This window comes from Oryctolagus cuniculus, chromosome 8, assembly GCF_051225735.1.
Source record: "Oryctolagus cuniculus isolate XC-2025 breed Fujian yellow rabbit chromosome 8, ASM5122573v1, whole genome shotgun sequence".
Taxonomy (NCBI): Eukaryota; Metazoa; Chordata; class Mammalia; order Lagomorpha; family Leporidae; genus Oryctolagus; species Oryctolagus cuniculus.
This window is the reverse complement of record NC_142874.1, coordinates 126233342-126260051: the sequence shown is the minus strand read 5'-3', so window position 1 is coordinate 126260051 and position 26710 is coordinate 126233342. Positions and strand designations below refer to the sequence as shown.

The following is a 26710-nucleotide window of genomic DNA, read 5'->3' as shown; positions in this document are numbered from 1 at the left end:
CTTTTCTTACTTGAGGTTCACACTCTTTCTACTCAACCCTCACTTTTCAACTTTGTAAATATCACAGTCACTTTGAGTTAGTTAAAGTTGAGGTCAGTTTATCCTGGAATCTCTCTTAGATTCATGGAAATCTTGGTAAAATCTGTGTACCCCCCTTTACAAGGATCTGGCTCTGGTTTTCTTTGGTTTGGGTACGAATGTTCTACTTGATTGTATGGAATTCAATAGATGATGTTTCTGGAAATACACATGAACACCTCAGGCTTCACTCCTCAACCACCACCAGGTTAAAGTGCCAGTGAGTCTCATTTTTCAGTGCTGTGATTAAAGTAGTATTACTTGAGGATCTGTGCAATTTGAGTTGTGTGTTTCTAAACGTTTAATCAAGAATAAAACATCTGGAAAAATCAGGAAGACACAGGTCTGACCAAATGAGAAGGACCATCTTCCACACAATGATACATAGTCTTTGATATCAAAGGAATGATTTCAACTCTGGTAAATTAATAGCCTTAGACATGAACAAGCTCTAATCCCTCTTTTTCTTCTTTCCTGCCCCAAGAACATTTCGATAAACAAGAAGGCAACATTTCACGATAAGGTAAGTAGTGATTGCCACACATGCCAGCAGGAACCCAATCACATCCAGAGAGTGGTACTGGTACCAGGTGAGGTCATGGGCTGCAACCCGGAGATGTTTGGCTCCTTTGTGGCGCATGACGTACTCGATCCAGAAGACTGCTCGGTCCAGCGGCTTCATGGGCTGATCGTGGTGAATTCTTGATAACGTCATGGCGTTCTCCTTATAGCTGAAGGAAAATTAATGGACATCATCTTATAGAGTGAACTAGGAATTGTGGGTCTATACTTTTCATGTAGATGCGAAAGATGAGTGTCAAGAAAATGTAGAAGAAAATTATTTCTTCAGAAGGCATTATAGAGACCTTACACTTATAGGCTGGAATTTGTTGAATACATAAAATGTGAAGATGCAGAGAGAGGTTTGGAAAGATCCAGGATTTCTAACATCCCAGTCTAGAATTTGAAATTAGTTACGTCCTCTGGATAAAGGGAAGCTAGTGAAAGCAAAACAAGCAAAACCAACAACAAAACTATTAGAGATGTGGAGCTGGAATTATTCAGTAAGCAATTGTGAATGGACCTGACATACAATGTTCAAAATAGTTCAAAATTTTAAATATAGGCTGCTAGTTTGTCATATGGGTTAGGGAAATGTCTTTAAAACGTTGATAAGTAGTTGGTATCAACCAGGAGTTGGTATAGTGTTGAAACGTTAAGCATTGGCCGGCACTGTGGCTCACTAGGATAATCCTCCGCCTGTGGCACCAGGACATCGTGTTTTAGTCCTGGTTGGGGTGCCGGGTAGTCGTCCCGGTTGCTCCTCTCCCAGTCCAGCTCTCTGCTGTGGCCCAGGAGGGAAGCGGAGGATGGCACAAGTATTTGGGTCCCTGCAACTGCATGGGAGACCGGGAGGAAGCACCCGGCTCCTGGATTGTGGTCAGTGCAACACCAGCAGTTGCGGCCATTTACGGGAGTGAACCAATGGAAGGAAGACCTTTCTCTCTGTCTCTCTCTCTCTCTCTCTCTCTCTCACTGTTTAACACTGCCTGGCAAAAAAAAGTTAATTATTAATGAATGAAGTGATAATTAAAGCTATGAAAGTATGAAAGCGAATTGCTTTTCTTTGAATCCTGACTCTTGACATTTTCTTGCCCTTTTTACAAATATCTGTGATCCAGTTTTTATTGTTAGATGAAATAATGTTGGAAGAAAATATCTCTACTTTCAAAAATTATTATGAAACAAGGATATTCCATCTTCTGTAGTGCAAATCAATTAAATCTTTATTTTATAATCTTCCAGGTAAGACAGTAATAACCACAGCCATAGACCTAAGAATATCCCCATATGGAAAAGAAATATCTCCTTTTTGTTCAGGAAGTTTTAACTGAGTAAACTTGAAAATCCTAGTTGCTACTATCTATCCGTGACAGCACTGCAGCATTAGAATAGAAAATTTGAGGCCGGCGCCGCGGCTCACTAGGCTAATCTTCTGCCTAGCGGCGCCGGCACACCGGGTTCTAGTCCCGGTAGAGGCGCCAGATTCTGTCCTGGTTGCCCCTCTTCCAGGCCAGCCCTCTGCTGTGGCCAGGGAGTGCAGTGGAGGATGGCCCAGGTGCTTGGGCCCTGCACCCACAGGGAAGACCAGGAAAAGCACCTGGCTCCTGGCTCCTGCCATCGGATCAGCGCAGTGCACCGGCCGCCGCGCGCCGGCCGCGGCGGCCATTGGAGGGTGAACCAACGGCAAAAGGAAGACCTTTCTCTCTGTCTCTCAATCTCACTGTCCACTCTGCCTGTCAAAAAAAAAAAAAAAAAGAATAGAAAATTTGAGAACCCTGGAATGTCACTGAAAATATTATTTGATATTTCCATGCAGAATTACTGAAAACAAATCAGAATAATTTTTTAAAACACAACTATATGAATATATATGTGAAATAATGGCACATATACTGTTGCACTATAGTACCATTGTTTATTATTAATATGTATTCCACATATCAGGTTTTAAATCTGTACCAACACAACAAAATTGATTTTGAAATACAATTTTAAGAGTGCTTATGCTGAAAGAAAATTATAACTGTGAAGATCCTAAGTTTGTACAATTATAACATTCCTGCCTCCTGGCTACAATTCTGTTCCTAATACTTCCTTGTCATCCTCTGTTAACCTTCTTCGTTGATGCTCCACATTTCAATCATCGGCTAATGTGGGGAGCAACTCGGACCAGATTAAGTTACTCGAATTAAGACTTATTCTATGCATCTGCTCTCCCACAATATGGCCCTGGGAGAGGAGTAAACAGCTTCTACACAGCTGCCTGTCACCAACTTGACAAGCTGCAGGAGCTGCTCCTGATTGGAGGAGAGTAGCGTACTCGGCGTGTGGGTAGCAGAGTTGGGATTGGAGGAAGAGGACTATAAAGGAGGAGAGAGACAACATGCACCAGGAACATCTAAGGGGAACATCTGAATAACATCTGAGCAGCCCCCGAGAGAGCCGGCTGGCAATGTGCCACTCCCCCGTGGAAATGGGGAAAGTGGCAGGGGGAACCGCCCTTCCAGGGAGGTGGAAGGACGGCAGCCAACCCGGGAAGAACCAGCAGCAAACCCGGGAAGGGCCGAGCAGACAAAAGAATAGCGCAGGGTCCTGTGTTGTTCTTCCATGAAGAGGGGGAGCGACAGGCTAATTCAAAATCTGTGCACTACCGTTAAGCCTCTGATAATCATTCTATATATCCATCACAAGAAGATACAGTGATACTCCCAGTGAATTATTGATGATTATCCTCTAGCATTAAGCAAATCTGTACTCAATCTGATGTTCATGTTCTAAATTAGAATTGAGTCCTTATTCCTCCACTGAAAATTGATCTGAAAACACTGTGTAATGGTAAAGAAACAGTAATACTCACGAAGGGTCATTAATGACTGTCTTCAAGGCATTGAGCAAATCTGCACTGGACATTGTTTTCAAGTTCAACTTAACAGCTGCTCCCTTGGCCTTCATGTAGACAATGTTATCAAGTTGATCTCCAAACAAAGGAATGCCCACCATGGGAATGCCATGGTAGATTGCCTCGAAGACACCATCGGCTCCACCATGAGTTATAAAAGCCTTGGTTTTTGGATGACCTGGGATTGAGTGATTTTTAGAAAATTATTAATTATAAATCTTACAAATGAAATGAGAAATGTATAATATGAGGCACTAAAAGCGCAGTGTACTCTAACAACACAGTATCAATGTCCATGAAACTGCATTTAAATAGCTTTTAGATCAAGAGAAAGAGGCACCTAAGTGCACTGGGGAGGTAAGGGAAGGTCACGTGGAAGAGGTGGTATGTGACGTGAGGCTTGTACTGTATGCAAGATTGCCAAATGGGTATGAAAGAGTACATTCTGGAAAAAAGGAACTGTATATGTGTCAAAATAAAAGGTCGAGTGCCTGTTAGAACATGCTCTCTCCAAGAAACCATGCCATCACTAAATGTGATTTATAAGTTGTAGAAGGTTGCCCACACGCTATCTTGAAATTCCTTATTACTTTATTTTAAAGGTTGTTAATGTTTCCCACAGAAAACATAGAATTCTGCATAATAACAGAAGGGTATTAGTTTTGGTGGTATTTGTAAATTTCTATATTAGGGAAAAGGCAGATGACAAATGTAATGTTTGAATTAGGATTCAATCTGACAAGCCAAGAGATTATTATTATTTAATTAATATGTTTGTAAGAAACAGATCAAGCACTAGACACACACATACACACATACACTTACACACACAGTGCAAGGGAAGTCCTTAGAGCAACAAAGGGAGAAGGAGATCTTACTATGGTTCATTCATCAAATGCACCAAACAGCTAGGAATGGGCCAGGCCGAAGCCAGGAGCTGGGACTCAATCCAGGACTCCTGTGTGGCTGCCAGTGACTCAAATATTTTAGCCATTAGCTGCTGCCTTCTTCATCTAGGGTGAGTCAGCAGGAAGTGGGCATCAGAATTGGAGCTGGAACTTGAATCCAGGAACTCCAGTATAGGAGGCATGTGTCCCAAAAGCATCTGAACCCTTCAGTGAAATGCCTTCCCCCCTGGAAATTACTGAGACATTCTCTTTGAGAGGTACATACACTGAAAATAAGGATACTTTGATTCTGGGCCTACAAATTTTGTATCATAAAATTCCAAATCTTATAATACATTTACCCTAGGACTGGGCAAGGATTGCAAAGCCATGTGGTTGATTCTTTAGGTTTTCAATAACAAAGTCTTACTACTCCTATCTTGATCGACTGTTACTAGTGTTTTCAATATGTGTTCTCCAGAGCCTTACCAAGAAGGTCATTCTGGGGGATCCACTTATAGAGCCGGTGTTGGATCCTAACATGTCTGGTTTCTTGCCTTCAAATCGCCAAAGAACCTGTTTGGTAAAGTAATAGCAATTTCATGAATTGGATTTCAAATTATGGCATGTCAAAATTCTAAGGAGGCTGGAGATCACTCTTAAATACCTTGGATTGGAATGACAAAGAAAAGAGGGCAAGAGAATTTTAAGTAGTGAGAATTAAAAAATGAAGCCTTCATGTCTCCTGTACTCTTGTTGCATTCAGTCAGGTTTAGAATGTATTCATGGTGTGTCACATATAGGATATAACCCAGGTAAGATGATGCTTGATAAATTCAAGCATCTAAGATATTATTAGGTGGTCTTCATTCAAATGAAAGAAGAATATCTCATTACCAGTTTACTTGTGATCTGCATTAACTATATCTATATATCTGTAAATCTATATAGATACACAGATATATAGATATGTGCATGTATGTTTGTTTGTACATGTGTTTGTGTTTAAAATGTTAGACTTGTCTTCCAAATCTATTAACATTTTTACATTTAAAAAAAATGGAAACAAGGGTTTATTTGCATCCACTGTTCCATAAGTTGTTTTATGAGAATCTGCAATTTTTTTAATCATTTATTCATGTATTTGTAAAGCAGAATTACAGAGGGGAAGAGGCAGAATGAGAGAGAGAGAGAGAGAGGTCTTCAAGCCGCTGGTACACTCCCCAGATAAGTGCAATGGTCAGAGCTGAGTCGATCCTAAGCCAGGAGCCAGGAGCTTCCTCCATGTCTCCCACACAGGTGGACGAATCCAAGGACCTGGGCCATTCTTCATCACCCTCCCAGGTCACAGCAGAGAGCCAGAGCAGAAGTGGAGCAGCCAAGACCCAAAGCAAAGCCAACATGGGATTGTGGCATTGCAGGCAGTGGCCACACCAGCTACGCAATCGTGCCGGCCCAGAGAAATTGTCATCTTTTAATTTGAGAAATAAAATAGGTTGGCACTGAGGAACTACATTTAATTTGTTTTATAAAAATTTTAAGATACATTTTTGAAATGAAACCATAATAGTATCACTACTGCTAGAATTGGAATTTCTTTTAATATAGGAAGAAAGAGTCAGTTCATAAGCATACAGTGTCTGAAAAAATCCATTATTGTGATAAGGCTAAATTTTATTTAACTGACTATTAGGATTTCCACGATGTATTGAAAGCATTGACAGCTGCTAATGCTGATTACTACTATAGCCAGATCATTTCCTTGTCAGCTACCAAAATAAGGTACTGATGTTAGAAATCTGAATTTATTCGAATCCCCTGGTATGTTTCTAACTCTACCGTTTGAGGTAAGTCAGCTTGAGCATGTCCCGAATTGCACATCTCTTCCCTCTCTTATTCCCACTCTTATATTTCACAGTGATCACTTTTCAGTTAAGTTTCAGCACTTAAGAAGAATTGTGTATTGATTACAGTATTCCACCAAACTATTAAGTAGAACAAACAAAAAAAATACTAAGAGGGATAACATATTAAGCTGCTCATCAACAGTCAGGGTGAGGGCTGATCAAGTCACCGTTGCTCAGAGTGTTCATTTCACTTTAACAGGTTTCTTTTTTGGTGCTCAGTTAGTTGTCACCTATCAAGGAGAACAAGTTGCATTTGTCCCTTTGGGATTGGCTTATTTCACTCAACATAATGTTTTCCAAATTCCTAACAGAGATCACTTTTCAGTTAAAATTCAAACACCTAAGAATAATTGTGTGTTAATTACAGAGTTCAACCAATGGTACTAGAACAAAAAAAATACTAAAATGGATAAAGTATTACATTGTACATCAACAGTCAGGACAAGAGCTGATCAAGTCACTGTTTCTCATAGTGTCCATTTCACTTCAACAAGTTTCCCCTTCAATCCCATCGAGGTGGCATGTACCAATGCCATCTCACTTGTCCCAGTGATCAATTTCTGTTCACAATTGATCGTAATGATAGGACTAAGAACCAAAGGGATCACATAAACAAGACTAGTGTGTGCAAATACTAGCTGATAGAATAAAAAAGGGAGAGAATGATCCAACATGGGAAGTGAGATACACAGCAGACCCATAGAATGGCAAATGTCCTAACAGCACTCTGGCCTCATAATCAGCCCTTAAGGCATGCGGATCTGGCTGAAATGCCCATGAGAGTATTTCAGGCATGGAAAACCAAGACACTCTGGTGGAAAAAAAAAAAAAAAACCTAAATGAAAGATCTCCATGAGTGAGATCCCACTGGAAAGAACGGGTCATCAAAGAAGGAGGTACCTTTCTCTGAAGGGAGGAGAGAACTTCCACTTTGACCATGGCCTTGTCTAAATATGATCAGAGTCAGTGAACTCAGGGGGCTTCCATAGCCTTGGCAGCTCATGACAAGAGCCTAGGGTGATTACTGATGCCATAAACAAGAGTGTCAATTTGTTAAGTCAACAACAGGAGTCACACTGTGCACTTACTCCTCATGTAGGATCTTTGTCCTTAGTGTGCCTTACATTGAGATTTAATGCTATAACTAGTACTCAAATGGTATTTTTCACTTTATGTTTTTGTGTGGGAGCAAACTGTTGAAATCTTTACTTAATGTATGCTAAACTGATCTTCTGTCTATAAAGAGAAACGAAAGTGAATCTTGATGTGAATGGAAGGGGAGAGGAAGTGGATAAGGGGAGGGTTGCGGGTTGGAGGGACGTTATGTGAGGGAAGCCATTCTAATCCATAAGCTGTACTTTGGAAATTTATATTCATTAAATAAAAGTTAAAAAAAAGAAATTTGAATTTATCATCATAACTGGAGTATTTATCCTCATAAACTTGAGTGTACCATTTCTATTTGCTTTGGGAGAGGTAAAGTAATTTCTGATTCAATTTGTGATATTAACATAGGGAGTTACTAGAGGGTTTTATCAGCTAAAAAGCTAAAAAGTAGTTGCTGAATACCAAGAGTTCAAAGGTGTCTTGTATATATCAGAAATGTAGTTCCCACTATTATTTAAAGAAGGGGACATTGGAACTCCATCACTTGTCAGGCTTGCTTTGAAATGACTTCTTCTTGTACTGCCATCTCCATCCTCAATCCAGAGGAATTGCACTCATGAGTTAGGATCACAGTTCTGTGGAGTGATCTTTTTATAAAGTACAACAGGTGCCTTCAGAACAGGACCCATCTCCAATTTTTCTGCTTCTATCTTTCTGCGAAGCCACTGCTAGGGTCCAGTAGTGAGGGGCAGATTAATTTTTCTGTTTCTCTAAATCTACTTAGATGAGTGCATAGCTGGGTTCATGTTTGGTGAGCTCTGGACTTTTGTTCTCCAAATAGGCTCCTGATTAGTATCTTAAATACCCCTACATACAAATTATGGAAAGTAAAGAGACATGGATTATATGAGAATCCTAAACTTTATAATGCTCTTAAGATGTGTTTCAGTATTCCCTTAATGTTACTGAGGTAGTGCAGTCAGTAATGAAAATTCAGCCTCTGTCTGAATACAGCTTTAGTGTACACAGTGGCCTCGCAACCCTTCCAGCAAAGAAGCCAACAGCAGGGTAGAATTCAGTGATTTCTCTTTATCTGCCTGCTAAATGATTGAGTATTCCAAGGTTTCACGAGTCACCTGTTAGGTACATTTCTGATCAAAATGTCAATGTCAAAGTTATCTACAATGTAATATACTCTGGGCTATTTTTGCACATGTCATGAAGAGTTTAACTGATGTCTGAAGTGAATTATAGATATCATAAGTATCTCCACTTCACCTAGGAATATGTGTAATGAGACACTTTGCAGAGTTTAGCAGGCTCATTCAGCGGTTGCCTGCCCTTAGGGCACATTTCTGACCTTTTGTGGCAGCTGGGCAAGAGCTGATGCAATCACATTGGCCCTTTCTTCAGTCAGGTTACTGATCATGGACCCCAGGGAAAACACCACCACTCCCTCTTCTCCAGAGCTCTGCACAAAGTCTTCCATCTCCTGTGAAGAGAAAATTGGGTCTGTCATAAAGAGCAGCATTGTTGGTTATCAGGGTCTCAAAACCCTTTCTCTTCCCAAACTAAAACTCCGTGCCCTATGGACATTATGGGATACGTGTTTAGAGCACTGAAATCCTAATTTATATTCATCTTGTATTTTACAGAAAATATGTGATATTTTTATTTTCTTTGTTCTTCTGTTTGCAATAAACCTTCTATTTTAGCTGATTTAGCATTATTAAAATTTCTTTGGTAGAATAATTATAATGGTCTGATAAGTATGTGTTGCATATATTTGTGTATATATAAATTTTAATCATTCCTTAATATTCAGTTTAGGTTACTAAAAATGTATTCTTATAAATAAATGCTACAGATACTGATTTGGCACTTACTAGTTCCTTTTCTGTGTACATTTTCTTTTCTTTTTTTTTGAAATCAAAATAATTTTATTAAAGTCTTAATAAATACTTTTTTTTTTTTTTGGAAAAGGAGCAGCCAGGACTAGAATCTGTGCCCATATGGGATGCCAGTGCTTCAGGCCAGAGCTTTAACCTGCTGCGCCACAGCACCGGCCCCAGCAGCTTTTTTTTTTTTAACTTTTATTTAATGAATATAAATTTGCAAAGTACAGCTTATGGATTACAATGGCTTCCCCCTCCCATAACTTCCTTCCCACCCGCAACCCTCCCCTTTCCCTCTCCCTCCCCCTTCCATTCACATCAAGATTCATTTTCAATTCTCTTTATATACAGAAGATTGGTTTAGCATATATTAAGTAAAAATTTCAACAGTTTGCACCCACAGAGAAAAATAAAGTGAAAAATACTGTTTGAGTACTAGCTATAGCATTAAATCACACTGTACAGCATGTTAAGTACATGGTCGTAGTCAAAGTGGAAGTTCTCTCCTCCTCCCTTCAGAAAATGGTACCTCCTTCTTGATGACACGTTCTTTTCACTGGGATCTCACTTGTGGAGGTCTTTCATGTAGGGTGGTTTTTTTTTTTTTCCAGAGTGTCTTGGCTTTCCATGCCTGAAATACTCTCATGGGCTTTTTAGCCAGATCCGAATACCTTAAGGGCTGATTCTGAGGCCAGAGTGCTGTTTAGGACATCTGCCATTCTATGGGTCTGCTGTGTATGTGTATCTTGCTTCCCATGTTGGATTGTTCTCAACCTTTTTTATTCTATCAGCTAGTATTTGCACACACTAGTCTTGTTTATGTGATCCCTTTGGCTCTTAGTCCTATCATCATGATCAATTGTGAACTGAAATTAATCACAGGGACTAGTGAGATGGCATTGGCACATGTACCTTGATGGGATTGAATTGGAATTCCCTGGTATGTTTCTAACTCTACCGTTTGAGGTAAGTCAGCATGAGCATGTCCCAAATTGCACATCTCTTCCCTCTTATTCCTGCTCTTATATTTCACAGTGATCACTTTTCAGTTAAGTTTCAGCACTTAAGAAGAATTGTGTATTGATTACAGTATTCAACCAAAAGTATTAAGTAGAACAAACAAACAAAAATACAAAGAGGGATAACGTGTTAACTTGTTCATCAACAGTAAGGTGAGGGCTGATCAAGTCACCGTTTCTCATAGTGTTCATTTCACTTTAACAGGTTTCCTTTTTGGTGCTCAGTTAGTTGTCACCAATGAGGGAGAACATATTGTATTTGTCCCTTTGGACTGGCTTATTTCACTCAGCATAATGCTTTGCAAATTCCTAACAGAGATCACTTTTTCAGTTAAAATTTAAATACCTAAGAATAATTGTGTGTTTTTGATTTGCATTTCCCTGACTGCTAGTGATCTTGAACATTTTTTCATGTGTCTGTTGGCCATTTGGATTTCCTCTTTTGAAAAATGATTATTGAGGTCCTTGGCCAATCTCTTCTGTAGGTTGTTTGTTTTGATGTTTTGGAGTTTCTTGATTTCTTTGTAGTTTCTGGTTATCAACCCTTTATCTGTTGCATAGTTTGCAAATATTTTTTCCCATTCTGTCGGTTGTTTCTTTACTTTCCTGACTGTTTCTTTTGCAGTACAGAAACTTCTCAATTTGATGTGATCCCAAATGTTAATTTTGGTTTTGACTGCCTGTGCTTCTGGGGTGTTTTCCAAGAAGTCATTGTCGGTACCTCACCCCAGTTAGAATGGTTCACATTCAGAAATCTACGAACAACAGATGCTGGAGAGGATGTGGGGAAAAAGGGACACTAACCCACTGTGGTGGGAATGCAAACTGGTCAAGCCACGAAGGAAGTAAGTCTGGAGATTCCTCAGAAAACTGAATTTAACCCTACCATTCAACCCAGCCATCCCCCTCCTTGGAATTTACCCATAGGAAATGAAATTGGCAAACAAAAAAGCTGTCTGCACATTAATGTTTATTGCCGCTCAATTCACAATAGCTAAGACCTGGAACCAACCCAAATGCCCATCAACAGTAGACTGGATAAAGAAATTATGGGACATGTACTCTATAGAATACTATACAGCACTCAAAAACAATGAAACCGGGTCATTTGCAACAAGATGGAGGAATTTGGAAAACATCATGCTGAGTGAATTAAGCCAGTCCCAAAGGGACAAATATCGTATGTTCTCCCTGATTGGGGACAACTAACTGAGCACCAAAGGGGAAACTTGTTGAAATGAAATGGACACTATGAGAAACAGTTACTTGATCAGTTCTTGTCCTGACGGTTGATGTACAATGTAATACTGTATCCATTTTAGTATTTTTTGTTGTAGTACAATAGGTTGAACTCTGTAATTAACACACAATTGTTGTTAGGTGTTTAAATTTTAACTGAAAAGTGATCTCTGTTAGGAATTTGGAAAACATTATGCCGAGTGAAGTAAGCCAACCCCAAAGGGACAAATACCACTTGTTCTCCTTGATAGGTGACAACTAACTGAGCACCAAAAAGGAAACCTGTTAAAGTGAAATGAACACTCTGAGCAACAGTGACTTGATCAGCCCTCACCCTCACTGTTGATGAGCAGCTTAATGTTATCCCTCTTAGTATTTTTTTTATTTGTTCTACTTAATAGTTTGGTGGAATACTGTAATCAATACACAATTCTTCTTAAGTGCTGAAACTTAACTGAAAAGTGATCACTGTTAAATATAAGAGTGGGAATAAGAGAGGGAAGAGATGTGCAATTCGGGACATGCTCAGCTGACTACCTCAAACGGTAGAGTTAGAAACATACCAGGGGATTCCAATTCAATCCCATCAAGGTGGCATGTACCAATGCCATCTCACTAGTCCCAGTGATCAATTTCTGTTCACAATTGATCATAATGATAGGACTAAGAACCAAAGGGATCACATAAACAAGACTAGTGTGTGCAAATACTAGCTGATAGAATCAAAAAGGGAGAGAATGATCCAACATGGGAAGTGAGATACACAGCAGACCCATAGAATGGCAGATTTCCTAAACAGCACTCTGGCCTCCTAATCAGCCCTTAAGGCATTCGGATCTGGCTGAAAAGCCCATGAGAGTATTTCAGGCATGGAAAGCCAAGACACTCTGGCAAAAAAAAAAAAAAAAAAAAAAAAAAAAAAAAAAAAAAACACACACAAACAAAAAAAACAAAAACAAAAACAAAACCTAAATGAAAGATCTCCACGAGTGAGATCCCAGTGGAAAGAATGGGCCATCAAAGAAGGAGGTACCTTTCTCTGAAGGGAGGAGAGAACTTCCACTTTGACCATGGCCTTGTCTAAATATGATCAGAGTCAGTGAACTCAGGGGGCTTCCATAGCCTTGGAAGCTCATGACAAGAGCCTAGGGTGATTACTGATGCCATAAACAAGAGTGTCAATTTGTTAAGTCAACAACAGGAGTCACACTGTGCACTTACTCCTCATGTAGGATCTTTGTCCTTAGTGTGCCTTACATTGAGATTTATTGCTATAACTAGTACTCAAACAGTATTTTTCACTTTATGTTTCTGTGTGGGAGCAAACTGTTGAAATCTTTACTTAATGTATGCTAAACTGATCTTCTGTCTATAAAGAGAAACGAAAGTGAATCTTGATGTGAATGGAAGGGGAGAGGAAGTGGATAAGGGGAGGGTTGCGGGTTGGAGGGACATTATGGGGTGGAAGCCATTGTAATCCCTAAGCTGTACTTTGGAAATTTATATTCATTAAATAATAGTTTTTAAAAAAGTGGATAAAAAGAATAATTGTGTGTTAATTACAGAGTTCAACCAATGTTACTAGAACAAAAAAAATACTAAAATGGATAAAGTATTACATTGTACATCAACAGTCAGGACAAGAGCTGATCAAGTCACTGTTTCTCATAGTGTCAATTTTACTTCAACAAGCTTCCCCTTTGGTGCTCAGTTAGTTGTCCCCAATCAGGGAGAACAAATGATATTTGTCCCTTTGGGTTTGGCTTAATTCACTCAGCATGATGTTCTCCACATTTCTCCATCTTGTTGCAAATGACCCGGTTTCATTGTTTTTGAGTGCTGTATAGTATTCTATAGAGTACATGTCCCATAATTTCTTTATCCAGTCTACTGTTGATGGGCATTTGGGTTGGTTCCAGGTCTTAGCTATTGTGAATTGAGCGGCAATAAACATTAATGTGCAGACAGCTTTTTTGTTTGCCAATTTCATTTCCTATGGGTAAATTCCAAGGAGGGGGATGGCTGGGTTGAATGGTAGGGTTATTTTCAGGTTTCTGAGGAATCTCCAGACTGACTTCCATAGTGGCTTGACCAGTTTGCATTCCCACCAACAGTGGGTTAGTGTCCCTTTTTCCCCACATCCTCTCCAGCATTTGTTGTTGGTAGATTTCTGCATGTGAGCCATTCTCACCGGGGTGAGGTGAAACCTCATTGTGGTATTGATTTGCATTTCCCTGATTGCTAGTGATCCTGAACATTTTTTCATGTGTCTGTTGGCCATTTGCATTTCCTCTTTTGAAAAATATCTATTGAGGTCCTTGGCCCATCTCTTAAGTGGGTTGTTTGTTTTGATGTTCTGGAGTTTCTTGATTTCTTTGTAGATTCTTGTTATTAACCCTTTATCTGTTGCATAGTTTGCAAATATATTTTCCCATTCTGTTGGTTGTCTCTTCACTTTCCTGACTGTTTCTTTTGCAGTACAGAAACTTCTCAATTTGATGGAATCCCAAAAGTTAATTTTGGTTTTGACTGCCTGTGCTTCTGGGGTATTTTCCAAGAAGTCTTTGCCTGTGCCTATATCTTGCAGGGTTTTTCCAATGCTCTCTAGTAATTTGATGGTGTCGGGTCATTTATTTAAGTCTTTAATCTATGTTGAGTGAATGTTTGTGTAAGGGGAAAGGTTGGGGTTCTGCTTCATGATTCTGCATGTGGAAAACCAGTTTTCCCAGAACCATTTATTGAATAGACTGTCCTTACTCCAGGGATTGGTTTTGTATCCTTGATCAAATATGAGTTGGCTGTAGATGTTTGGATTGATTTCTGGTGTTTCAATTCTATTCCATTGGTCTATCCATCTGTTTCTGTACCAATACCATGCTGTTTTGATTACAACTGCCCTGTAGGATGTCCTGAAATCTGGTATTGTGATGCCTCCGGCTTTGTTTTTGTTGTACAAAATTGCTTTAGCCATTCGAGGTCTCCTTGTCTCCATATGAATTTCAGCATCATTTTTACCAGATCTGAGAAGAAGGTCTTTGGTATCTTGATTGGTATCACATTGAATCTGTAAATTGCTTTTGGGAGAATGGACATTTTGATGATATTGATTCTTCCAATCCATGAGCATGGAAGAGTTTTCCATTTCTTGGTATCCTCTTCTATTTCTTTCTTTAAGGTTTTGTAATTTTCATCGTAGAGATCTTTAACGTCCTTGGTTAAGTTTATTCCAAGGTATTTGATTGTTTTTGTAGCTATTGTGAATGGGATTGATCTTAGAAGTTCTTCCGCAGCCGTAGTATTGCCTGTGTATACAAAGGCTGTTGATTTTTGTGCATTGATTTTATATCCTGCTACTTTGCCAAACTCTTCTGTGAGTTCCAATAGTCTCTTAGTAGAGTTCTTTGGGTCCCCTAAATAATCATATCATCTGCAAAGAGGGATAGTTTGAGGTCTTCCTTCCCAATTTGTATCCCTTTAATTTCTTTTTTTTGCCTAATAGCTCTGGATAGAACTTCCAGAACTATATTGAGTAGCAGTGGTGAGAGTGGGCATCCCTGTCTGGTACCAGATCTCAGTGGAAATGCTTCCAACTTTTCCCCATTCAATTGTTGCATCTTTTTCCGGCTTAGGAATTAAGGTGATGCTGGATTCATAGAAAGAATTTTGGAGGATTCCCTCTTTTTCGATTGTTCTGAATTGTTTGAGAAGAATTGGAGTCAGTTCTTCTTTAAATGTCTGGTAGAATTCAGCAGTGAATCCATCTGGTCCTGGGCTTTTCTTTGTTGGGAGGGCCTTTATTACTGTTTCAATTTCTATCTCAGTTATGGGTCTGTTTAAGTTTTCGATGTCTTCCTGGTTCAATTTAGATAGGTTGCCTGTGTCCAGGAATCTATCCATTTCTGATAGGTTTCCCTGTTTGCTGGCATAGACGTCCTTGTAGTAATTTCTGATGATTCTTTTTATTTCTGTGGTGTCTGTTGTTACATTTATTTTTTCATCTCTGATTTTACTGATTTGGGTCTTTTCTCTTCTTTTTTTAGTTAGTTGGGCCAATGGGTTGTCAATTTTGTTGCTTTTTTCAAAAAACCAGCTCCTCGTTTGGCTGATTTTTTGTAATTTTTTTTTATTTAATCCTGTTGATTTCTTCTCTGATTTTAATTATTTCTCTTCTCCTACTAGATTTGGGTCTGGTTTGGTGCAGTTTTTCTCGATCCTTGAGGTGAATTGAAAGCTCATCTATTTGGTGCCTTTCCAATTTCTTGATGTGGGCACCTATTGATATAAACCTTCCTCTTAACGCTGCTTTTGCTGTATCCCATAAGTTTTGATATGTTGCGCTGTTATCCTCATATACTTCCAGAAAGTTTTTGATTTCTCTTTTGATTTCTTGAATGACCCAGTGTTCATTCAGGAGCATGTTGTTCAATTTTCATGTGTTTGCGTATGCTCTAGGGATTCCTGAGTTGCTAATTTCCAACTTCATTCCTGAGAAGCTGAGAAGCTTCTGGTCTGAGAAGACCCATGGTATGATTCTAATTCTTTTGAATTTGCTGAGACTTGTTTATGGCCTAGTATGTGGTCAGTCCTAGAGAAGGTTCCATGTACTGCTGAGAAGAATGGAAATGCTTTCTGTTTAGGATGAAAAGTTCTGTAGATATCTGTTAGATCCATTTGGGATATAGTGTTGTTTAAATCTACTGTCTCCTTGCTGATCTTCTATCCTGTTGATCTGTCTATTTCTGAAGTCCCCCAGTACTATTGTATTGGGGTCTAAGTCTCTCTTTAAGTACCTTAGCAAATCTTTTAAATAAACCGGTGCCCTGTAATTAGGTGCATATACATTGATAATCGTTATATCTTCCTGTTGAATTGATCCCTTAATCATTATGTAGTGCCCCCTCTTTGTCACTCTTAACAGTTTTTGTGGTAAAGTTTATGTTGTCTGATATTAAGATGGCTTCGCCCGCTCTTTTTTCATTTCTGTTGGCATGGTATATCTTTTTCCAGCCTTTCACTTTCAGTCTGTATGGATCTTTGTTGGAAAGATGTGTTTCTTGTAAGCAGCAAATAGATGGGTTTTGTTCCTTAAGCCAATCAGCCAATCGGTTTCTTTTAACTGGACAGTTCAGGCCATTAATGTTCAATGTGACTATTGATAAGTAGCAGCTTTGCCCTGCCATTTGCCAAAGATAAGTTCTAATATATGCTTTGAATTCCCTGTGATCTTTTGCTGTGAGGTTTCCTTCCTTTACCTTCTTTCATATTGATGACTGTGTTTCTTTGTTTCTGTGTGTAACACATCTTTAAGCATCTTTTGCAGGGCTGGATGAGTGGCGACAAATTCTTTCAATTTCTGTTTGTTGTGAAAGGTCTTTATTTCACCTTCATTCACAAATGAGAACTTTGCAGGATATAATATTCTGGGCTGGCAGTTTTTCTCTCTTATTACCTGGGCTATATCTCGCCATTCCCTCCTAGCTCGTAGAGTTTCTGATGAGAAGTCAGCAGTGAGTCTGATTGGAGATCCTCTGAGAGTAATCTGACGTTTCTCTCTTGCACATTTTAGGATCTTTTCTTTATGTTTCACTGTGGAGAGTTTAATTACAACGTGTCGTGGTGAGGATCTCTTTTGGTCATGTTTACTGGGGGTTCTATGAGCTTTCTGTACTAGGATGTCTCTGTCCTTCTCCAAACCTGGGAAATTTCCTGCTAATATCTCACTAAAAAGGCCTTCTAATCCTTTCTCCCTCTCCATGCCTTCAGGAACTCCTAGAACCCGAATGTTGGGTTTTTTAATAGTATCCTGAAGATCACTGACAATATTTTTTGGATTTCTAATTTCCTCTTCTTTTCTGTGGTTTGATTGTATATTTTCCTGTTCTCTGTCTTCTAAGTCTGATATTCTCTCTTCTGCTTCACCCATTCTGTTTGTAAAGCTCTCTAATGTGTTTGTCATTTGATCTATTGAATTCTTCACTTCATTATGATTTCTTGTCACTATCACAGTTTCGTGTTCTGCTAGTTGTTTCATTTCATTTTGATTCCTCCTTAATATTTCATTTTCACAAGAGAGATTTTCTATCTTGTCCATTAAGGATTTCTGTAGTTCAAGAATTTATTGTTGAGAACTTCTTAATGTTCTTATCAATTTTTTGAGATCTGCTCTTGCATTTCTTCTATCTCATCATCTTCATAATCTTGAATTGGGGTGTCTGTTTCATTTGGGGGTGTCATCCTTGTTCTTGTTACCTCGGCTTTTGCGTTTGTTTGGCATATTGGAGATATTCTTTATTTGTTTCTGGTTATACTGTGACTCTAGATTAAGTGGACTGTCTGCTTTTGATGGATCCTTAAAGGCTGTGATCGGTGTGGCAAGAGAGCTCTGGTTCTATGGGGTTAAGGGTGTGCCAAAGGTGATTCACCCTGATTGTTCTCTTGCTTGCTCTGGCTCTCTCTCTCTTTCTCTGTCTCTCTCTCTTTTTTTTTTTTTTTTTTTTTTGACTCAGTTGGGAAGTAATTCCACACAGCTGAGTGGAATTGAGAGTAGTTTATGTATGAAATCTGGCCCCTGTGGGTATTCGTTTGCTTACCAGAGTCAGGTGTTTCTGCTTGGCTAATGAGGGGCACCTGCTTTACATATGCAAAATGGTGTGCACTGCTTTACTTAGGTAAAATGGCATCTGCCCTTTGTCTTGCTCGGCTTTGTAAGGTGAGTGGAGAGAGAGGCTAAATGTCCATGATGGTTCACCTTATTTATTCGATATTTTTCTCTCCTCCAGCCAGCCTGGTAAACTTTCCCCAATGGAGTTTCAGGCCTCGTTCTCTGCAGGCTCTTTCTGCCTTTCCCCGCCAATGTCTCGGGTTGCAGAGAGGTTTTTTTCCTCACCTCCCCTTCCAGCTGGCACGCAGACTCTGCAGCTCCAACGGGTCCGGCGTGTCCGGTGTGTCTGGCAGGTCCGGCAGGTCTGGAGGGTCCAGCGGGTCCGACGGGTCTGGTGGGTCCGGTGGCTCTGGTGGCTCCCGCGGCCTGGCTTCCACGCGGTGGGCGACCTTGCTCTCCCCGTAGGTCCTCGGAGTCACAGCCACTAGATCTGGAAGAGTTTCCTCTGCAATTTTTCCCTGATCCTTTTCGTGAGGTTACCGTAACTCCACTTTTATTAAACTATCTTTTCCCGGACTATCAGTGCGTGCCCTCACTATTCCGCCATCTTGGCTCCTGCTCTCTCTGTACATTTTCATGTCTTATAAACCAAAGAATATATTTTTAAGTCACTCTATGTTATTTGTTAAACTTCTCTCTTCTGTCTTACAAAAGGACAGAGATTATATGAGCTTACGATAATTAATAAAAAAGCAAGTTGGTAGGGGAAACAGATGTTTTAACAGAATATGTAATTAAGCTCCACAATTCTGTACTTGGTTTCAAATATTGTTTACACAACTAAATCCATGAAGTCTGAGAATTTGAATTCTGCAAATATTTGAACAGAATTGACACTAGTGCATTAAAAATGTTGTGAAGCATAATTGAGAGTTATATCTTTTATTATTATTAAGAATAAAAATGTAGATTGTGAAAGGACAATACAAGTGTCTCATATGTAGGTCACCTTATAAACAGGACATTGGACAAATATGAAACTTTTCATGTATTGCATAATAGCAAATAAATGACTTTCATTACTAGTACAATTATTTTCAGTGCAAAGATGCAAAATACTTTCAGAAAGCATTCCATCACATTTATGGTGATATGTTGTTGGATTCATGTGATACAGCTTGTTTTGATAGTGTCATTGGTCTTACTAATTTTGAATAATATGAGTTCTCATGTTAAATCATCTTAGATAGTAATAGGTCCAAGCATTTTATACTTCCTTCCTCTTGAAATGTCCTGATTTAAATAATTTTAGGTATGTTAAGCAGTTTTCTCTTTTTAAATCCAACACATTTAAGAAATCTTTCCTGTCTTTTTCACAACTTCGTCAATAATCCATGCATTTACTAGACTCATATCAATTATTTGTTTGAAGAAAGTCTTATACAATTTTAAACCTTTAAAAATTTTTTCAAGAACTGCATAGATAGAGATGGGAAACACATCACTACTTGTCAACAACAACAACAAATAGCAATATGCTGGAGTGTGTCAGGCAGCATTGCTGTATGCTATTTATTACTAAACAGTATACATTGTCCCAATGTTCCATTTATACGACAGCTACTTTTACATATTGATAATTTGAAATCCAATGCATCCTTGAAATAAAACGGCATCCTAGTCATAGAAAATAGTTTCCTAAATGCATTTCTTATGTTGTATATCAGTTTTATATAGAATCATTAGTTCAGCTGAACACTTAGGGACAGTTTGCTTGCAGTAATGAGTATGGCATTTTCTCAGTGAATATAAAAATGTTTTCAATGTCTAGTCACTCTCATTTAAATTTTTCAAAGAATGGCATTCTAAAAACAATTATTTCATAATTGCCATCAGTGGAATATTTGTTACTCAATATATGCTTTATAGATTTCCTATGTAATGGATGATGGGACATAATTGTTAATAACAGCAGGTATTTTTAAAAACTAACACCATTTAAATTCTATCCATCTTCTTTTTCTCTAGTATTGCTCTTTTTCCTCCTCTTAGTAACACTGTCACTTTCCCTTTATGAAAATCAGGAAATCATTCAGTGTAGACATATGTTGTATCGTATTCTCACTAATATTGCCTCAGCCTTTAGACCTGTGAAAATTACCATATGAAGCCAAACTACGTGCATTCAAAATAGATATTTTATTTTAAGCATTTAATATTAGCTTTACTAAGCTGTAAGATGTCAAATAATTTAGTATTTCTTGAGATCATTTTATACAAAGAATATTATAGAGATCATATTATGAGAATACATATATAGATAGATCTTTATATACACATATGTTTAGAATATTTGCTTGCACAGTCTTAAAAGTGCGATATGAATTTAAAATATATTAAATTCTTGATTTCCTTTATGAAAAATGCCATCCTGTGCACTGACAGAATTCTATTTCAATTATAAACTGAAGGCCACTTTCAGGCACAATGAGTAGGAATTCCTAAACCTTCATTCCCTACACAGTGCACATTTCCCCTGATGTCATTCTCCCAGGTACCTATGAGACTGAGGCCCAGTTTCCCTAAGGGAGCTTTACTGTGGTGTCCCGTAGGCTTGTCAAAAGACAGAAATCATTGCCCTTAGAAGATTCCATTTCTTTCATGTTTTGTTATAAATCTGGATCTCAACAAGAAATGATGTAATGTGGTGGTGAAAGCAGTAAACATTGGGTGTGGCTGCAAATAATTCAGAGCCACACATTTGTTGTCGAGAAGTGGTTTTCCTGTTAGGCTGGAATACTGGTGAAGAGCCTCAATGCTTACAATCAAACCTTAGCTCTCATCTTTCTCAACTGATTGTCAAAACTTAACACTTGCTTTTAAATGAGTCTACTATATTTTTCTTCTCTTTGACTTTACTTTAAATGAGTATACTATATTTTTCTTCTCTTTGACTTTACTTGAGAACATAATTTCAGTCTACTGAAAAGACATTAATTGTATGAGAAACAACAAGAGCAATAACAATGTCAATAGTCAGCAATAGTTCTGGTTTACTGTGCCAGAGACATTTTATATTGTGTTTCATTTTTATGTTTTAACTCACAGATAAAAAGTATATATATATTTATAGAGTAGAATGCAAAATTTTAATATATACATACATTATGTAATGTTCAAATAAAGGTAAACATATTACATATTTTCAAACATATATAATTTATTTATGGTGAAACATTACAAATTCTTTTTCCCCCAGATTTATTTTTGTCAGAACTTACAACAATTTCCTAACTATAACTAAGTACTTGTTTATCACCATTTTCCCATCACTCTCATCCTTCAACTCTCCCTGGCTTTTGATAACTGCCAATCAATTTCCAACTACTATGAGATCAACTTTGTTAGATTCTAATTATGAAAGAGATGATGCAGTTCTTATCTTTCTATGCTTGGATTATTTTGAAGTTTCACCACTGTTGTCACAAATGACTGGATTTATCTTATTTTTTTAATAGTATTTCATATTTTATATGTACCACATCATTCGCCAGTGGATAGACTTAAACTTCAATTCCTACTTCTTGATATTGTCAATAGTGCTATAATAAGATGTAATAGTAATAGTGATGTAATCTAATAGTGATGTAATATTATGCAATAAGTGATATAATAAGATGTAGGCAGATGTCTCCTTGACATGTGGATGGATTTCATCCCTTTGGATATTGGAGGCATTTTAGATGCATTAGCTATATTAACAGAGCATACTGGTGGTGTTACTGTTATGAAATCAAATGTAGTCATTCCTACGACTATTAAAGTCTATTTCTCCACTGTCTGCTGCCTGAACTTATTTTTTTTAAAAAAGATTTATTTATTTATCTGAAGGTCAGAGTTACATAGAGAGAGGAGAGGCAGGGGGAGAGAGAAAGAGAGAGAGGAGAAGAGAGAAAGAGAGAGAGAGGTCTTCCATCTGCTAGTTCACGCCCCCAATTGGCTGTAGTGGCCGGAGCTGTGCCCACCTGAATCCAAGAGCTAGGAGGTTCTCCCAGGTCTCCCATGAGGTGCAGGGGCCCAAAGACTTGGGCCATTTTCCACTGCTTTCCCAAGCCATAGCAGAGAGCTGGATTGGAAATGGAGCAGCCGGAACTAGAACCGATGCCCATATAGGATGCTGGCACTGCAGGCGGTGGCTTTACCCACTACACCACAGCATTGGTCCCTGCCTGAACTCTTACAGTTGTCTTTTTTTAATACAACATATTTTATTATAATCCATATATGGCATGCAGGTTGTGAGTCCTCCGTCTGTGACAAATAACCTAGAGAAGGAGTCAGGCTCTGTGAGCCAGTGACATCCACGGTGTTTAAATTTTTAAATGACATGGGATTTAATTACTCATAGGGAACCACCATCTTAAGTCTCATCTTTTCCACAGTCATACCTCTCTTAAATCTAATCCAATGTTTGAATCTTCAAAACTGTTTTCTTTTTAAAGTAATCTGATCATATCTTATCAACTCTTTGATTTCTTCAATGTTCTTATGAGATATTTTAAACTCTTTCCTGTTACACATACCAAATTTCCTCTCTAGTGAAATAAGCTCTTTATTCAACTTCTAATTCTTTCTTTTCTTTTTAAAAAAGATTAAAAAAAAAGCGAGAAAGAGAGAGATCTTCCACTTACTCATTCACCCTCCAAATGGCCACAATGATTTGGGGCTGGGCCAAGCCGTTGCCAGGAGCCAGGAACCTCGTCCAGGTCTCCCATGTGGGTACAGAGGCTCAAGCACGTGGGCTGCCTTCCACTGCTTTCCTAGGCACAAGCAGGTATCTGGACCCGAATTGAACTGGTCTTGAACCAGTACCCATATGGGATGCAGACCCTGTAGGCTCTGGTTTACCCCACTGTGCCACAGCACAGGCCCTTCAACTAATTCTAAAATAGCAGTTCTTGAAAACTGTGCTTAAAACTCTAGTACTAGGGTTGACATTGTGGTGCATCAGGTTAAGCCATGCCTTGCCATGCCAGAACCCCATATGGGTACTGGTTCGAATCCTGGCTGTTCCACTTTCAATTCAGGTCCTTGCTAATGGCCTGGGAAAAGCAATGGTCCAAGTGCTTGTGCTCCTGTCACCCAAGTGGGAGACCTGGATAAAGCTCTTAGCTCCTGGCTTTGACCTGGCCCTGGTCATTGTGACCATTTGGAAAGTGAACCAGTGGATAAAAGTTCCCTCCCCCCCTTCTCTCTCTCTCTCTCTCTCTCTCTCACTCAATGTGTGTGTGTGTGTGTGTGTGTGAGTGAGTGTGTCTGCCTCTCTGTTTCTAACTTTGAAATAAATAAATCTTTTTTTAACTTTTATTTAGTAAATATAAATTTTCAATTACAGTTTATGGATTACAACTGCTTTCCCCCCATAACTTCCCACCCACTCGCACCCCTCCCATCTCCCAGTCCCTCTCCCATTCCAATAAATAAATCTTAAAAAAAAAAAAACTTGGTCCTTTTTTATGGATTTTTTTCTTCCCTCTTCTCCCTGTTCCTGCACATCCTCTGTTTTTGACCTTTAGTATCAGTGGCTCCTGGACGTCTCTTATGATCCTTATTAGATATACTCCCAACACTGTCCTTCTTTCCAATCTAAACATTTCCACTCAAGTTTAATCATTTGCCCATAGTGTATCCTAAAGGGATCTAAAGGCGATGGAGGAGAGAAGACACTGTGTCTACCTTGCCTCTGTATGTCCAACACATGCTTCTGTTAAATTCTAGTCACTTCATGAGTATACATCAAAAAAGTGACTTGTAGTTTCTTATGTGTTGAATAATGAAGACCTTAATCTAACAGACTCTTGTCTCAAAGTCTCCCAGATTTTGCATTTTACTCTGTAATGAAGGTGAACTCTGGATACTTGTGATGGTGTTGAAATACAAGCACTTTTTAAATTGTCCATGGAAAGTGTACATTGGCTTCTTATTCAAATTTCCATAAACTTTTAAGCCCCCTCATGTGAATTTCCCCCTGGAAAGATTTTCCCACCATTTCCTGTAACTCTTCCTTTGAATCAAATGTTGTAAATGAAGAATGTAGAGTCATTTCTATGGAAAATATGAAGCGAACCAAATATAGCACACAGGAACTTACTTACCTGAGGCAGAGGTTTGGCAGGTTTGCAGTGGAGCCCTCCGATGAAATCAAAGTTTGGTAAAAGTGGCCGAGGAAACTCCAAGTCCCAGTAGCTTCGAATGAGCCACATGTCAGCTTTCCCCATTAGCTCCAAGAACGTAACAGGTCTTCCTGAATGTGAGAAAAAGAAAGAAGAGGGAGAGTAGTGAGGGAAATGTGATGTGAAGTACATTATGTCAAATTCTGAAAGGCGTTGGAATTATGCAGTGAATGATGTATAAAGTACACAGTGTGAAACCGAATATGTTATATAGGCATCGTATAATTTACATGTAAAATTTATGCATGGTTCACATTATATGTGTGTGTGTGTGTGTTCGTGTGTTTGTGTGTATGTGTGTGACAATACCAGGGAATAATAAACATAGAATCTCACCTCAATAGGCTCATAATCATAAGTAACCATTAAAATAGAGCACTATAGAATCAAACATGGAAAATGTAGAGTAAAATAGGCATGGAAAAGCTTGGTGAAATCCTCCGTATTTCTATTTGTGGTTGTATGCTGCCCTGGAACACCCTAATCTAGTGATGGTCCATTGGCTTAAACTGACCCTGTGATGTAAACACTATTGCATTACATTTGTGAGAATGACAAATCTTTTTATATTTTTATTTCATTATTTTACCTATAAAAGATGAATTCCTTTGATTTTGCATTCATACAAGCTCACATTCAAAATCACAAAAGTTAGGATCAATTAAAAAGATGACTTACCCAGTACTTCACTGTAAAATTGATCCCATCGCTTCTCATTAAATTTTGGGAACCAAAAGTCAAAGTAAAGCACGCATAGCAGATTTTGCACCCTCTCCATGAATGTCATTTGACTGCCTAGACCAGACATAATAACAGGAACATAGGAAGGAGGCAGTAAGAGTCCTCCACCATGCTTTTGCAATAAGTAGCCAGGAAAGAAGCGGAGATTGTACACGAGGGGTATTTTAAGTAGCTCAGCCAGCAGCTCACCACCAGGACTAACAGGATCTGCAAGAACAACATCAAATCTTGATTCCTGCAGCTTTGTCATGAGTTTCTTGTTCAAAATGACTTCTTTGCAGATAGCTTCACAAATGTCAGAATATTTTAAAATAACTATTTTCGTTACTGAAAAGTGTTCCCAATTACTATCTATTGACATATTATTTATCATTCTAGAGAACCAATGCATGAAAAAATTCTCGATTTCATCTTTCCTGTAGGATGTATGGAAAGTTTCAAATTTAATTCCCGATTCATTGTTGGAACCAATTACAATAGAAGCTGAAGATCTCAGGACAGTGACTTCATGGCCTTGCTGGACAAGTGCATCCAGGATTGTCTTCATATTCATCCAGTGACTGAATTCCATAGGCCACACCAGCACCTTCCCACAACTCCCAGAGCTGAAGCAGCAGCTCAGCTGTAGCAGCAGCAGCAGAACTGAAATGCATTTCACAGGCATCCTGGTGAAGTGCAGTGCTTCCTCTCCCATTGCTGTTCCTGTTTTAGCTAGTCAAGCTTGAATCCATGAAGAAATTCATCACATAGTTAAAATATAACCTGAATCAGTGATAGTAAACATATCTCAATCTGATCTCTGCACTGAGATGGCATTTGGAAAAAGTTAAGGTAGATGACCTCTGTGTATATCAGTGTGTTTTGAGTCTCCCCCACATTTTTAAGGACTTACAGAGAGAGGGAAAAATAGAGAAAGACACCTTGCATCCACTAGTTTACTCCTTTAATATTCACAACTGTAGGGACTAAGTCCAAGCTGAAGCCGTGAGACTGTGGCCCTCTTTGGGTTTCCTATTTGAGTGGCAAGGCCCTAAAATACTCATGCAATCTTCCTTTGCCTTGCCAGGGACATTGTTGGTAGTTTGATCAGAAATGGATCAGATGGGATTTGAGCTTCTGTCGCTTGAACTGATGCCAGTGTTGTGGACAGCGCCTTGATCAGCTGTGCTTCATTGGCGGCCCCTGAAGTCTCTTTTATGGTTAAGTGCTGCCACCTCTCTCATATTCTCTGACCTGCTAGTGTGAGGCGGTTAGGTTAGAGCAGTGACCCTAGCAGCAGCAAGTGAGAGGTGACTTGCTTCTGCAATCTCTGTGACACAGAACCAGATAATGTTTCTTAGCCTGGTTCAGGGCATTTTTTGGGTAGAATCTCTGATAATACACATGCATCCATTTCGCTAAAGAATGTGTATAATTCTGTGTTTCATGGTATTCTCATAAAAATGTGTAACCACAATCACTAATCAATTTTTGGGCTTTTCATAACTCCTAAAGAGAAACCCAATACCCTTTATCCTTTGTGCTTCCCCTTCCAATGTCT

The 26710-nt window shown here is 38.8% G+C and overlaps 1 protein-coding gene and 1 pseudogene across 2 annotated transcripts; both read right to left on the bottom strand.

Annotated features, from left to right (window-relative positions):
- Window positions 1–400: 400 nt before the first annotated feature.
- Window positions 401–3709, bottom strand: LOC149125155 (UDP-glucuronosyltransferase 2B13-like). The gene is made up of 2 exons (XM_089302693.1): window positions 3500–3709; window positions 401–809 (listed from the first exon to the last, which is right to left on the bottom strand). The coding sequence occupies exons 1-2, from the start codon at window positions 3640–3642 to the stop codon at window positions 530–532; spliced, it is 423 nt and encodes a 140-aa protein (XP_089158819.1). The 5' UTR covers window positions 3643–3709; the 3' UTR covers window positions 401–529.
- A 1182-nt stretch (window positions 3710–4891) lies between these two features.
- Window positions 4892–25874, bottom strand: LOC138843392 (UDP-glucuronosyltransferase 2B13-like; annotated as a pseudogene). Its single transcript, XR_016211486.1, has 4 exons — window positions 25108–25874; window positions 24352–24500; window positions 8803–8934; window positions 4892–5004 (listed from the first exon to the last, which is right to left on the bottom strand). The product of XR_016211486.1 is annotated as a UDP-glucuronosyltransferase 2B13-like (transcript).
- Between the last annotated feature and the right edge of the window lie 836 nt (window positions 25875–26710).